Source organism: Spermophilus citellus, assembly GCF_964194105.1.
Source record: "Spermophilus citellus genome assembly, chromosome: 10".
In the NCBI taxonomy this organism is placed as follows: Eukaryota; Metazoa; Chordata; class Mammalia; order Rodentia; family Sciuridae; genus Spermophilus; species Spermophilus citellus.
This window is the reverse complement of record NC_138197.1, coordinates 75,845,393-75,861,705: the sequence shown is the minus strand read 5'-3', so window position 1 is coordinate 75,861,705 and position 16,313 is coordinate 75,845,393. Positions and strand designations below refer to the sequence as shown.

The 16,313-nt window shown below is 36.6% G+C and overlaps 1 protein-coding gene across 1 annotated transcript; it reads left to right on the top strand.

Moving 5' to 3' along the window:
- Positions 1-453: 453 nt before the first annotated feature.
- LOC308658860 (olfactory receptor 6C76-like) lies at positions 454-1,389 on the top strand (the record flags this gene model as incomplete). The annotated part of the gene is made up of 1 exon (XM_081311774.1): positions 454-1,389. One exon carries the CDS (start codon positions 454-456, stop codon positions 1,387-1,389), a length of 936 nt encoding a protein of 311 aa, XP_081167900.1.
- Positions 1,390-16,313: the final 14,924 nt, after the last annotated feature.

Below are 16,313 nucleotides of genomic sequence, written 5' to 3'. Positions count from 1 at the left end.
ATGGAAAATTAAGAAGCACACTTCAAAATGTTTCATGTTCAGAAATTCAAAACATGTGCTTATGGGAATAGCACTTTAACAACAAAAGAGTATTTTACATTTTAAGATTTTCTACTTAGTTTTTTACACAAATATGGTCAGATATTTAAAGAAATGTAGGGCACATTTGATAAGTATAATTTTCTTATGCAGATGACCTTATTAAACCTATCAAGAAACTAACTTTATATTAAATGGCTGGGGATGTATAAGGTAGGTAACAGATATAGATTATTTTATTGTGGTTAATGCATATTTTAGGTATTTAGTACATCTTGATGATTAATTTGCTGTTTCTTTACAGGCCTTTTGTGTTTTCTAACTCAGGAGATGTGATGAAAACGTAGTCTTAAACTCATTAAAGAATTGTTTCCAATTTTCATTTTTACACTTGGAAGAATTGAACAGTAAGAAATGAAAAATCAAACATTTGAAACTGAGTTCATTCTTCTGGGATTAACAGATGACCCAAAGCTCAATATTTTCATTTTTCTCTTTCTATTTTTCACGTACCTACTGAGCATTACTGGAAACTTAACAATTATCACCCTCACTCTGGTAGACTTGCACCTAAAAACACCCATGTATTTCTTCCTCAGGAATTTTGCTTTCCTAGAAATCTCATTCACCACAGTTTCTATTCCTAGATACCTGGTCAGCATAACAACTGGGGATAAGACCATTTCCTATAATTCTTGCATGGCCCAGGTGTTTTTCCTCATACTGCTTGGTGCAACAGAATTTTTCCTTTTGACTGTGATGTCCTATGACCGTTATGTGGCTATCTGCAAGCCTCTGCACTACACAACAATGATGAACAGCAGGATCTGCACCCTGCTTGTCCTTGGTTCTTGGCTGACCGGCTTTCTCATCATCTTTCCACCTGTGATCATGGGACTACAACTGGATTTCTGTGACTCCAACATCATTGACCACTTCACCTGTGACTCCTCTCCTTTGTTCTTGATCTCCTGCACAGACACATCCCTCCTAGAGCTCTTGGCATTTATCCTGGCCATATTAACTCTGATTACAACCTTAACATTAGTGATTCTGTCCTATGTGTTCATCATTAAAACAATTCTGAGGATCCCCTCTGCTGAGCAAAGGAAAAAGGCCTTTTCCACTTGCTCCTCACACATGATTGTTGTCTCCATTTCTTATGGAAGCTGCATTTTCATGTATGTCAAAACTTCAGCCAAAGAAGGGGAAGCCTTGACCAAGGGCATAGCTGTGCTCAATACCTCTGTTGCCCCAATGTTAAATCCTTTTATTTACTCCCTAAGGAACCAGCAGGTCAAACAATCCTTTAAAAACTTGGTCAAGAAATGTTTGTCAAACAAGTTTTAAGGTACAGAAATTCATTGCCTGGACATTAAAGGAACCTCGTAGGCAATGCTGTATCAACATTGTGGTATTTGGGCATCCACTCCCTAATCAATGGCCTGTTCCTGAAGGTTGTGTGCTTCATCTTTCCATTTTGATCTCACTTGGCACAGTTATCATTTTACATGTACATGTCCTGGAAATTTCCTAAGTATGAAATTTTTGATGTTAAATAAGAATAACATTTAATGAAAAATCCAAAATTCAGGTTTTAGGATCATTGAAGAACTTTCCTTTGAGCATGAAGCTGAAGCTTAATAATGATCATCAAGCCACTGTGAAAATTACTTTTCCAAGGGCATAAGCAGAGGGCTAGAGTAAACTCTTCTGTGAGTAAAAGTCTTCTAATATGTTTCTATATTTTCTTCTCTCTCTGATGGTTCCTGTATCATGTATATTGTCTTCTGTTATTTATTTCATAGAGCTTGTATCTTTTTGTGAATTAAATCCTTCATTGTCATAGTGTATGTTGTTTAATGCTTTTTTACTCTAATTTCAAAGTTCTAGCAAGAGTGACTTTGAGATTTCTAGCAGTTCCCAGTATTCTCACCAGGATACATCTTTAATGAACTACACTGATGGTTGACACCATAACCTTTGTTTTCTTTTAATTTTCCAATTCTGAGTCTGGATATCACCCTAGAGGGTTTTTTTTTGTGTGTGTGTGTGTGTGTGTGTGGAGGGGTTGTTTGATAGTTTGTTTTTGGAAAGAACCTGTCTTGCCTTTGGTATTGCTAAATGTGATGTTTTCTTCTTTTATTTTTATGTCAGCTTAAACCATTTTGCATTCTATCATCCTTGCAGTTCTCAAAATTCTGATACACTGATGATGCCTTAAATTGTATTCCTGTGTTTGTATGATGTTATTCTTTATACACACACACACACACACACACACACACACACACTTTGGAGAATGTGGAATTAGGAATGTTTAAAATATTTACAGTTTGGTATAAACCTTTCCTCTACAATTTGTTAATTATAGTTTCAAACTTGTAAGAAGAAAATTTTGTGCAGTATTCATCATTCACTACTTTACAATATTCTTCTACAGAAATGCATGCACAGATGATATCATTTCATAGGCTGTGGAACACTGCCTTTTGTATTCATTCAAATTCTCACCATTTCATTTCTTTTTTCTTCTCAATGAAAACAAGGAGTCTTTCTAACAAGTATCTAGAGAAATAAAAATATGTATAATCAAAAACAAATTAAAATTAACAATATTTTTTCTGAAAGTATGAGTATTTAAAACATCCATATTTCTTGGCAAAAAATATTGACTTCATGTGCTTACAAGAAATGTTCTGCTAAATTGATAGCAACTTCTTTTAGAATTTGGACGTTCACTGAGATCTCTTCTTAATCATCAAAGAGTTGAGTTTTCTAGGCATTCCAGAATTCTGTGTTCATTTCTTTCTTTGCTTGACTAGGCCTTTTATTTTTCCAGTAGTCACTTTAGAGATTCCGTGTAAGGACGAGTTTGCTTTGCACCTATTGATGTAGATATGACTTAAGCAATATGGTACTGCGAAGTTTAGCTCTTTCAGTGCTTATGGGAATAGAGAAACGATGTGCTGCTAAATATGTAACAATGACACGATTATCCGAAAATGCTGACATAAATTTTGTAGTGCAACTGAATATAATAATAATAATAATAATAATAAAGCATACAGTAGACTTTATTGCAAATTTTATTCACATGATTTATTTTTATACAATGGTTTTGTTGGTTTTATCCAAACTTAAGTTCATAAGAAGGCAATGTTTGCAATTCAACCACAGTAGGACCAAGTTGTAATTCAATCTGCTCTTTTCCATCTTTAAATATGATAAAGGTGTTTTGAATAGTTGTTATATTAATTTCAAATAAAATCAGTTTTATTATGTTTGGATAATTTATTGTTCAATGACTGCCTATGAAGATTTTGAAAAGCTTACTACTGTGGCTCTATCCTGCGTTACAGAAATTTAGGTTATTGAAAAAAAGTGTATTTGCTGTACTCATGACTTTTTTTCCATATATACATATTATTGAAAATTTCTGCCTTTTTGAATAATACATTCTCATCATTGTACACTCTTACACGTTATTTTGTCTTGTAAATAACAACCAGATAAGTGACATCATACCAAATCTTTTCTTCAAATAAGAGCATGCCAATCATTGGTAATATATTATTATATGCATAATAATACTAAACATAATTATTTTGTTTGTCTATGAATTCCAATAGGAGGACACAATTGACAAAGAAATGACAAAATATGAGGCTTTTTCTAAGGCTAAAATATTCCAGCTGAAATGCAAAGGAGAATATCTGCAATGTAGAAAAGAAACGTAAATGTTAAATGGCATAATAAATCTTAATATTATGCATATAGTATGTGTACACATTATGCAAAAATATAGAGATACATAGAAATATATATAGAGAGACAGAAGATATGGATAGATTGGGAAAAATTTGATAGTCTGAATCAATCAAAATTTATCTGCATAAGTTTATTCCATAAGTCAATAAGTGAAAATCAGTACAATTGTTAGGAAATATATTTCTTTCTTTCTTCCTTTCTCCTTGCTTTCTGTTTTTCTTTCTTCCTTCCTTTCTTTATTTGCAAGTCTGGGTATTGAACACAGGGAAACTCTACCATTGATACTCTCATTGAGCAATATTTCCCAACCTCAAAAGAATTTGTTTTCCTTTTGAGATAGTGTCTTGATAAATTAAGAAAATTCATCTTGAATTTACAATCTTATACCTTCAATTCCAGAGTAGCTGGCCTTCAGGTGTGTACTACTTCTACCTGTCAATATTTTTATTTCTAAGAGCTGGTGTAATAAAGAACCAGAAATGGTATGACTTCAGACACTGGATTTTAAAGTATCTCACTGCACTTTTCTCTGAGTTTTTCCTAACTGGATGGAATTCAGTGAACTTCTGGATATGTAAATCCATATTTCCCCTCAAATTTGGGAATTCTAAAGATGATTTCTTGAAATACTCTCTTTGCCCCTTTCTATTTCCTTCTGGGTTTCTGAAAATACATATTTAGGTACACTTGATACTGTCCTGTAAGTCCAGTAGGCTGTGTTCCTTTTTTTTCTATTTATTTTATGGGTCACTTCTGACAGGATTATTTTAATTATCCCATATTTGATTATTGATTCTTTCCATGGGTGTTAAAATCTGTTTTTGAAGTCTTCCGATTTTTCATATTAGTTATTATACCTTGCAGATTCAAAAATTTCTATCTGATTTTTTGATCACTTGATTGATATGTTCCGTATATTTTTCATTCTTCTGATTTATTGATGTTCTTACTCCATAGTTTAACTGAACTCTTTGAACACAATTAGACCCCGAAGAAGAAGTCATCATCTAGTATGTTCAATGTCTTCATTTTCTGAGGGTCAGATCCTGTCAATTTCTTTCTTCTATATTTGCCACTACCAATGTCCAGTGAATAGACCATACTTTCTTATTTATTTATTTATTTTTATTATTATTATTATTAGTTGTTCAAAACATTACATAGCTCTTGACATATCATATTTCATACATTTGATTCAAGTGGGTTATGAACTCCCATTTTTACCCCCTATACAGATTGCAGAATCACATCAGTTATAAGCCTTGTCACTGTTTCTAAAAAGTGGACATTTTTTATAGTATAATGTGGTTATTCTGGAAGTCAGAATCCTTCCTCTCAACCAGTTGTTGCTTTATTTATTGATTTAAAGACTTTAAGAAACTACTTTTAATAATAGTGTATTCACTATCAAGTGTGATCAGAAAAGTCCCTATTTTTCTATCTCATTAGTCAGTGAGTGGCTTGAGCTTTTTGTTTGTTTCTTCTAATGTCTGAAGCTAAAGAGAAAAATTAATAGATTTTCCTTGGTTCTGAATCTTGACTCTCAGATGAGGACTTCCAACCCTAAGTCAAACTGCCTCCAATTGCACCTTAACATTTGCCTCCTGCTTCACGGAGCACACACATCTGCCAGAGGTGAAAGTGCAGGGGACCCAGGTCTTTACCAACAAGTTTTTGGCCTTGGGAAGGATGTTTCACTCCTGCCTATGTTGTTTATAAGATGGGTCTTACAAGCTATTTTCCCCCAAGGAGATCCATCCTAAGCCTCTCTTTTCCTAGTCCTCTGGGTAGATCCTCTGCTTATTCCATTCATTGTCCTTCATCTCAGGCAGCTACAGGAAGTATATATCTTTAAATTTCTTGGTAGCCACTTCTACCACCTAAAAACAGACTCCAGTTCCAGGTCATTGAAACAGAGATCAGCCTTCATACCAGGCCCTCTGAAAACCTCCAGGCTGGAGAAAATGAACAACAAAAAACCAAGCAATGCAGTAGTAATTTAACTACAAGTTTTATATTAGTCTTCTAGGGCCAGGAAGCTGCCCTTGGAAAGTCAGCTATTGTCTCCAGGGAATTTTCTTTCCAAGCTTTTGTTGTATTTTCTTCCTTAGCCACTCCTCTAACTGCTGAGAGATGTTTTATTAGATAACGGAATGGTTTTTAAAAATTGATTCTGTCGGTTTTGACATCTTATTGGTTTCTTCAGTGGAGGGACTGACCCTTGAGTCCCCACTGTTATTTTTCTGTCATCTACAGTATATGTTTTGAATTTTAGTGATAGCTAATTTTAGCATTTTCCCACTTCTCATTAATTTTCATGAAGCAGTGGCCCTAACATAATTGACAGAATTACTCTTTTCCAGTAGATGTTTTTCAGAGATTTAGCTCTGTACACCTTCTTTAATGTGAATGTTTATAAAAACAAAAATGGAAAGAAAAGAAATAAAAAGAAAACAAAAGACATTTTATTTATTTTTAATATGCATTCCCACTGGTCAAAGGTGAGGAATTCTGTGGCTGATATTAGCAACAGGCTGAGGAAGCTTCTTTAGGTACATTCAAGTTATTAGGTTTTATCTGGCCTTTACCACTTGCCTCATTATCTGAAAACATTTTTACCATACTCATGACAGCCAGCCATCCAAATGCTCCCTGTTATTCAAAGTTACATATGCTGTTTTAGCTGAGTATCATGGTAGAACATGAACCCCATTATCTGTCATTCCCATGCTTCTTAATTGGAAACTTGAAATTCATTATGCTAATGACCTATGTCAGATTAAATCAGAAAATATCCAGTCTCATGTCCCTCTTTTCATCTGTTCTCCCTAACTCCTCAAATGACATGCATTCAAGACACCTTCAGTAATTTGTAATTGCATTCAACCAGAATGTACGTCTTCCCAAAAGAACATCAGTGCTACCCAGAAAATTAATTCTTCATTTTATTTGTGCTGTGGTATCTCTGGCATTTCTTTTAGGCCACTGCTTCATTCCATTCAGATAATTCATATTTTCTCATTGAAACTTACTAAATAGCCAACATGAATCTCTCTTCATTTAAAATAAAATAATAATTGGAAGGTTAATTTCAAGACTCACTGCTTGATAAAATTCAAGCAGTCATTTCAACAATCATTCTCTAAGTTCCATGCAAAGACTGGTATTATTGATGAAATTTTATAATCCTCCAATATTTATTGGCCCCTAATGGTAACCTCAGTAAGTGTTGCCCAATTGTGCTGTACATGCCTAATTTTGTCTCCAGAGATATGTTTATGAGGTTCCCCTCCAAAAGAAACTCCTCTAACATTATGTAAAACACACACACAAACACACAAACACACAAACACACAAACACACACACACACACAGACACATACACACGACTATTTCTTATGGAGAAAAAGATTTTCCAATTTCGGAATCATTGAATAATTTTAGAAAAGTCATGAAACACATGGAGTATAAATTCCAAAAAGTAAAAACAAAAAATATTGTTGGCTGGTTGGATTTTTCTCTTTCTTGCAGTTAGGTTGAGACTCAGACCAAATAAGGAAATTTCTCCTGCAGTTCAAAGAAGATGCAAGACACCGTTGGGATGGTAGACATGTATTATTCAGAGGTGGCAGCAGGCCCTATGCAGCCCCTCATCCCTGGAATCATTTCATAGGCCCTTTTTATATGCAGGCCAAAAAGGAAGGCACATTGCCAACAGGTTACATAAGTGAGTGCATACTCAATAGCACATGGTTATGACCTTGGGTATATACACTTAATCAGGGTGTTCATGACTTTTTGATGTATGCTAAAAACAGCCCATGGGAAGCCTCCATGAGGGATTCAAATTATAGTATCTTAGGCCTGACCTACAATCTACCCCTCACCATACAATCCACATGTTTGAAGTCTTCCACCTTGATCCCTTAGGAAGGGGGGGCAGAGCCCTGCATCCATAAGCCACAGAAAAAGTATAAATTGTATAATATAAAACCAAATGACAAGGCCCACCATGTAGGATTCTGAAAAGCATTTCCAGTTTCATCTCATATTGAATTAGGAATTAAAGTCGTTTCCAGTTACATCCAATTAATTGCCTAGGGTAGTAATCTGAATTTGACAATGTAGTCTGGCACCAGAACTCATAGGCACTTTGCTTCATAGTCAGCACACACAGATGTTTGCTACTCTGGCATAGGTGTATACCCAGTTGAGAATGATGTTGGTAAGGGCACAAGGTTGAAAGGACAAAGCAGTTACAGGCAATAGTACAGGTAAATCACAAGCATCTTGGAGAAGGCATGCCATTTTCGAGTCCCAGGAAAACACAGTGGCTATATGTGGTGGCTTACATGAGAGGTGCTCCCACACTTGGTCCCGAACTTCACCATGTTCTGTGTGTACCAGCACCAAGGAACTCCTAACTGGACAAAGGAAAATAAAGAATGTGGCCTTTGAAATCTGTGCCCCATCTGTAGGACCTGGCATAGTCACATGCCCCTGGAGGATGGTGGCATTCATTAGTCACCCATGATGTCACAAGGAGATCACACACCATACATTTTTCCCATGCGACTAGCAGGGCTACCCAACAAAGATTGGGGTCTTTTTGTCCAGAGCCAGGTCCAATCCACAGCTTGCTCAATTTTTTTCCAGTGGGATCAGGCAAAAAAAAAAAAAAAATCCCTTGCTTCCCAAACACAGGCTTGAGTACAACATCCTTTGTTTTCACCTGAATTTGTATTGGGACCACTGTGCAATTAAGCAAATCCTCCAAAGAGGTTGGTTCCCATGAGAGAGAATGCTGATTCAGAACTTGTCCAACTGCCCATAGACTCTGTACCCACGTCTGCATACAAGGTGAGTAGACTGCAGTTGTAAGACCTTCCTTAAGCAGCCATTATAGCCTTCTATGATGCCTGCAGGCTCTGGTGATTTGCAGCTTCCATTTTATCTACCTGAGTTGTCTATCATTGCACATCCTCACCTGTGAAATTGGGACCTTGATCACTATTTATTGTGATGGGCCAGTTGTATAAGGCCCTCAATTCTATCAAGGCATGAATGATAATACGCCAATTTGGTTGACCAGTTGGCAGGGAAACATCAAGCTTGTAGCTGTCATCAAGGTAAACATGGCCCCTCTGACTTCAGTAAAGGCCTGAGGTAGTCAACATGCCATTGTGTTGAGAGGATGTAACCACACATTATCTGACCACACATTATCTGGCCATCCCTGGATCCAAGGGGTAGAATATGTGGTTATTCCTGAGCACCAACCACACATCTGGCAAGAGTGTTACCAGAGCATTCCACATTAAAGGCAGTCCCCGTTTGACTATATTGCACATAGTTTTCACATCTGCATGCTGTAGGTGCTAGTGCAACCACACCACCAGTTAAAAATGGGAAGGACGCTCTTTAACCACTGCACCCTTATCAAAACATCTGCTTCAGCATTCCCTGAACTAGTCAAGGGAGCATGAACAATAACATGCCATATAATCACCTAGAGCCCCTGGGAACTGATGGCCTAGCTCCCAGAGCTATTGCCATAGAACTTGACCCCAATACACAGCACAGTTCTCAGTACATATCACTATGGAGAATATTTCATTTGCTACCACCATCCAAATGTTATTTAGCTCAGTTCGCTGGCTATTTTGTCCTGTACCAGTATCAAACTTGACAGTGTGTCTCTCTGTCTCTATAGCTACCACAACCCTCATAGGTTGTTGTCCAGAAATGTGTCATCAGTGTACCAAGCATTGCCAGTATAAGTGCCTTATCTCCAAGGTATGGGCTTGTTTCTGGTCACTTATATAGGTAATAGGCCTTACCAACTCCTGAAGTTTTTGTCCTTGCCAAATCCTGGGCTCATCTGGGCTCACCTGAGCACACCTGGGCTTTCTCTTGGCTTCTCTAAACACCTCCCCAGCGTTGACAGTTTTGCAACCTCTGCTGTAAGGAAGCATGCTAAGCTCTGCATTTTTAGGGCACATACATAATACATTCATCTTTAAATCTCACTCATGTACCAAAAAATTAGCCAGGGGCACTACTGGCCTCTGCCTAGATTATTTTCCCAAGTTCACCAACTTTTCTTATCAGGAGGCACATGGTAAACTTGGTTACCTGGGCCAGCCCTGCTGACTGCCCACCAGAGCCATCAGATACTGCTGTTTCATTTTCTTCATTATCACTGGCCAGACTTGCAGCTATTAATTTTCTTCCTTCTTCTCAGATTTTGTCATGAATGTGAGGGAAGCCATGGACTATTTTCAAGGTGAGGATATCCTCCTCCAGCAAGGGTGTTCTGACCTCCCAGGGCTCTTCCTTATCTTGCAACTCTCTCGTTTTGGCAGTCTCTCACAGAGCTGCATTAAGTTTTGTTCTCAGAGCTGTGACCCCAGAGGCCATGTGGGTGTCTTCTCAGGCTGTTTCTTCATTCTAGCCATACCACTGCTGCTACTTTCCTCCTTGGCTGTGGCTGGTGCCTGGGCTCTGGTGCTTTGTTCACAGTCTGTCTTGCCAGATCCATGTTTGCCCACAGGTCAATCAGAAAAATGAAACTCACTAGACTTCCAAGTGACATCATCTCATAGGTGGAGGCTAACTTCTTATAATATCTTTTGCATGCTCACAGGGAACCTATCTGCCCTATTGCAACTCTCCACAGGAGTCCTTCTTAATGGAACCATGGCAACCAACCCACAGTCCTGAAAGACCTCCTGTCCACTAGTCAATACATCTCTAACCTGTGGAAGATCATGCCAAATGCACCAATTGGCATAGGGGAGCTCAGGCCCAGGAAGGAAGGTTTGGGACTCTGGCAGTTGAAGGAAGATGTGAGGCACTGTTAGGGATAATAAAGGTGTTTAATTCAGAGACGTCAGCAATCCCTAGCCAGTCCCTAGTCCCTAAGTCATTTCACAGACCCTTTTTATTTGCAGGTCAAGGGTGGCACATTGCAAGTAGGTTACATGAGTGAGTGAATGAATCATTCATGAACTTGGCTACATACTAAAAGCATAGCCTGCCAAAAGCCTCCATGAGGAAGACTAACAATAGCCATCTTGGACCTGCCCTGTAATTACCAATTGAAATTTGGGTTGATAAATGGATAATTTAAGGCAAAGGGCAAAACTTTTGAATTTTAAGTAACCGAGGAGCTGTACAATAGAGAAAAATTTGACAAAATGTATAAAAATAATCTTTTTCAATCTAAAACATTTCTTTATATTATTACAGATAATCAGAAAAGAGCTCCATATGTAACTGTAATGATGTAGACATGAGTATATCTATTCTCCATCCACATTGTTACTTATCTTTCAAAATTGTGGAACTCTTCACAATTCATTTCTTTGAAGTGTATCATGAAGGCACTTATGTCAAATTTTGCATTATTTTCTCTGCCTAGATCTTCTTGAATTTTTGTAACAATTGAGTTTGAAAATGCTACAACCCCACCTCAGGAAGAAGTAGGCAGCATCTTAGCTAAACCTCTATGGCAGGATCTAACAGAGACATAATAGACACAGCAGGGATTACCCCATTTCATCATCATGCGCATCCTTCCTAATTCACTTTGGCTACCCTTTAAGTCACACTAACCTCAAGGTTTTCTCAGCTTGTCTCTCTTTTCTTAGTATTGGTAGCAGTACATAAGACTTAGCAACCCAGGAAAATGTCCTCAAGATGTTGAGTACCTTCCTCATTTGGATTATAACATTCTCATTACCTAAAATTCCCATTTTGTTGTTACACACCACTACTGGTCTCTACGTCAGTCAGGATTGACCAACTCAAAATAATTGTTGCATGGATGCAGAGCTTATCCCATATAACTAAAACAAATAATTAATTCACTTATTCATTTGTTAAATAAAATTGAAGCTGGGTCCATGCCAAATACTAGAAATGGTATAGTATAAGACAAAAAGAGATGCTACATTATCTGTGTATATTACTTTGGGCAAGTGGCATTCCTCTCTTGCATATCAATTTCCTTGTTCTATTTTTTCCTTGCAAAAAAATAGAACACATGAGGAGGATTGTGAGGCATAAAGTAATGATTAGGTAGAGGTTTTCTATACTAGAAAGTAAAACAAGGTGGAGGAGGAGGAAAACAAATTATTATATATTTACATACTATGATTATATATTATTTTGTTTCTAATGTATTTCCTTTTTTTTCACACCTTTGAAAATAAAGAAAGCTATCAGATTATTCTTTTTCAAATAGGAACTTTATAAAAGCTGTTATACAATGGCTTTCTGAAAATCAATCTTTTTTATTTGTTCATTTTATATATGTGTGTGTGTGTGTATATATATATATATATATATATATATATATATATATATATGATAGTAGGGTTTATTTTGACATATTATACATACATGGAGTATAACTTTTTCTAATTAGGATCTTTTTTATGGTTGAACACGATGTGGAGTTACACTGGTCATGCATTTACATATGAACATAGGAATGCTATGCCCAGTTCATTCTGAAAATTAATCTTAATGATATTAATTTGATTTATTTCACTTTTATGTAATTGATGTTCTGAGAAATAAAACTGTAACTTTTATACCATGACACTATTTGTGTATAAGGGCTGAGGTTGATTTGTGTCAACTTCAGTCAGAGAAGAAATATTAGGGTCAATTTTTTATAATGGCAAGAGCAAAAAGATTTAACTGAATTTTCAAAAAAAATAAAATTTTATTTAATTTTTATGAATTTAGATCAAGAATCATTAAAAAATTGACTTATGACTAAACAGTATGATTTCCAAAGATTGAATAATAAGGTCATGTTTAAGATCATTAACTTTTCAAAATGACAATCTATTTATTTATTTATTTTAAAATTTAGTTTGAATTTAAAATAATATTTTCATTTAAAAATGAGTGAGTACATATATATCAAACACACCAGAACAGAAGTAGACAGAAGATAAGGAATTGAAGCAGGATAATTCATGATATAAACAGAAAGCTAACAATTTAAAATCTATGCCCATCATTAATAACCCCATGCCCCTCTCTTCCCCTCTAACTCCTCTGCCCTATCTAGAGTTCATCTATTCCTCCCATGCTCCTGCTCCCTATCCCACTATGAATCAACCTCCTTATATCAAAAAAAACATTCAGCATTTGTTTTTTTTTGGGATTGACTAACTTTACTTAGCATTATCTTCTCTAACTCCATCCATTTACCTGCAAATGCCATGATTCTATTCTCTTTTATTGCTGAGTGATATTCCATTGTGTATATATGCCTCATTCAAAATGACAATTTATTTTGACAACATTTTAAAATATCCTCAAGCACAATGAAGCTAGGTAGTTATCATCATTACTCTTTTTAATTAACTGTTATAAACCCTGGTTAACTAATTAATAAAATATATGTGAGACACTATTAAAACTGAGATTAAAATGTGTCTTTTAAAGTGATAGAATACAGCCTAATCCTTGCCCTCCCTAACACACTCTGATATAAGATTCACATCTGAGGGACAGCTGTTTTTCCACTTTGGTTGATTATGTCTAGTGATGTTTTTATGATGAACGAGAGCACCAAAAATGTATTTGAATATGTATCTTTAGTTGACATTCACTTTTCTTTTTTACCTATAAATATGCCAAAGTTCTGAGCATGGCCATGCCAAATAAAACATCAATTAGAAATTCTTCTGGGAGTTACAGATGACCTAGCATTGCAAGCTCGGATATTCTTCTTTATGCTGATCACATATTTATTGGGTTTAAATATGACCACGATTATATTAACACTACCAAAATTTCATTTTAAGACTCCTATGCATTTGTTTCTAGGGAATTGCTCTTTCATAGAAATTTTGTTTACAACAATGTGCATTCCTAGATTTCTGACCAGCATTGTTACTGGGGACACAATCATTTTCTAATTCTTGCCTGGCACAGGTTGTTGTTTTTATTTATTTAATTCCTTATGAGATCAGCAGAATTTTTTCTTCTGTCTGACATGCCCTATGATCACTATGTGGCAATGTGTAAACTTCAACACCTATTATGAACATGAAATCTGAAACTGTCTTAAAACCAGCTCCTGGCTGACCAGTTTTATCATTATGTCTGCTTAGTGATCTTGGGCCTCCAATTGAATCTCTGTGACTCCAACACTATTGACCACTCCATTTGGAACTTTTCGCCTTTGCTACTGATTGCCTGCACCAACACAAAGTTTCTAAAGTTCATGACATTTTCCTTAGCAGTAATCACAGTCATGGCAATTTTAGCATTGTTGATTCTCTCCTACACAATCACCCTTGATATTTCTAAAGATTCTCTCCTCCTGCAAAGGAGAAATGCCTTTCCACTTGTTCTTCTCATAGGATTGTGTTTTATATCCCTTATGGACTTTGCATTATTATGTATGTAAAAACTTATACAATTATGGAGGACAGTGGTGAGTGAGTAGCAGCCAGATCATATTGGCTGCTCTGCCTTTGAATTGAGTCAATAGTTGTGCAGCTCCACCAAGGGACAGAAGAGCAGACTGTATTCCAGCTCAGTGCAGCAGCAATCATCAGAAGCACAAAAATAATTAATTTTTAGAAAATAAAGGAATTGCAGGGGTGAGGTGAGTCTGAGTAACAGTCTACAAGAGCACCTGGCCTGTGGCTACTCAGAGGGAATGGGGAACTTTCTTTCTGAGTACTTGTAGGCAGTGAAAATATCATAAAGGTCTCAAGAATTAAAGACCACACCATCACACAAAATGCATCTTGCAATTTTAAGTACAGAATCACAAACCCACAAGATATGGAAACAGATCTGCACTGGGGAGCTGATCTGCACTCCCTGCTGGAGACAGTGAGAACTGGGATGAGGGATCATATTAAAAGGGACATGATTGTTTGCATGCAGGATCAGTGATCTTCATCCACTTTTCAATATTCTGTTTTCAAATCCTATTTCTAACATCGCCAAAATCTGCCAGACTGAAGCTATGCTCATCTCTTTTTCCTTCCTCCCTTTTTTCCCTTCTTATTCACTTGAATGCTAGGTCCAAATCTGGTAATCAATCCTGATGGAGAACAGGAGAGAGAGAGGTAATGAGATTGAAATGGAACAAATTACATTATATTTATTTATGAACATGTCAAAATGAACATCACAAATGTGTAAACTAAAACATATAAATACAAAATAAATTTAAGTAGAAAAAAGAGCTTAAAGGAAATATATTACAAATGTTGCAGGATCTGACCTTTTTTCCAAAGTTTTCACTTCTGAAATAGAGTCAGGTATCTTGTGTATGAGTTTCAAATGATCTGTAACTAATTACCACATATTTAGAACCTTAAAAAAACACATGTGTAAATTTTTGCAGTGTCTGTGATTGGAGAACCTGGGTGTTCTACAGTATGGCCACCAAGTCATCTTGTGGGTTCAGTCCTTATCCTGAGGCTCAACTGGGATCATGGGCTCACTTCCAAGATTACTCAGGTGTTGCCACCATCACATTTATCATGGCTTTGGAATCCCTGTATACTGTTTCTTCAGAGACAGCAGTGGAAAGATACTGAAGATCAACTAAGCTGGCAAGAGTTTTAGATAGCATAATCACAATAGTGACAGCTCATCATCTTTAGCATATTGTGTTGGTTAGAAGCAAGAAACAGCCTTAACATTGGTGAAAAAGAGACTATGAAAGGGCATGAACATGGTGATCATGAATCCTGCCTTAAAGTTTACTTGCCACATCTCATAAAGGAAATATTGTTCTTCATGTCTAGTGTAAAAAGCAAAAATAATAATAATAATTTATTGTCTGAAACATACTAAACATAACATTTACAAAATCTTAGAAACAGAGGGAAGAGGAGGATTAGAAGATGGGAATACAGAGCTACAGAGCGAGGCAGCCATTCCCCATCCTTGACAACATAGAAAAGAGGCAGTGAAGCGACAGCTGGTTTGATAGGTGGTTGCAGAATAAATCCTGTAAGACCCAATATTACAAAGTCTGAGACCTGGAGAGACCTGAAGATTGGTTACTGAAGTAGAAAATATAGTTCTTTAACCCAATCCCAGACCAGGATGGGGAAGAGGGGAGCAACAGAAAGAGAAAGAGAGAGCAGAAAAGGACAAAAACTCACCCCTTTGACAACTATTGGGAACACAAATAGAACAAAATAAGCTTGACAGGAGCAACTACATCCCCCGCAGGGTCTTGCTAAGTTGTTAGGGCCTCAGTACATTGCAGAGGTTGCCTTTGAACTGGAGGGTCCTGCATCACCATCCCAAGTCACTGGGATTACAGGAGTACAACACCTCCCCTGGCTCAGATCAGGCAATTTAAACAAATCTTGATGAGAAAGGTGAGTTGGGCTCTGCAGCCATTTTGTGGATCCCACAGCTGAACGCACACCCTTTAAATTAATACAGCATCTTGCCACCTACAGTAAGTAACAGACTAAACCAGAGGGACCCGCATATCT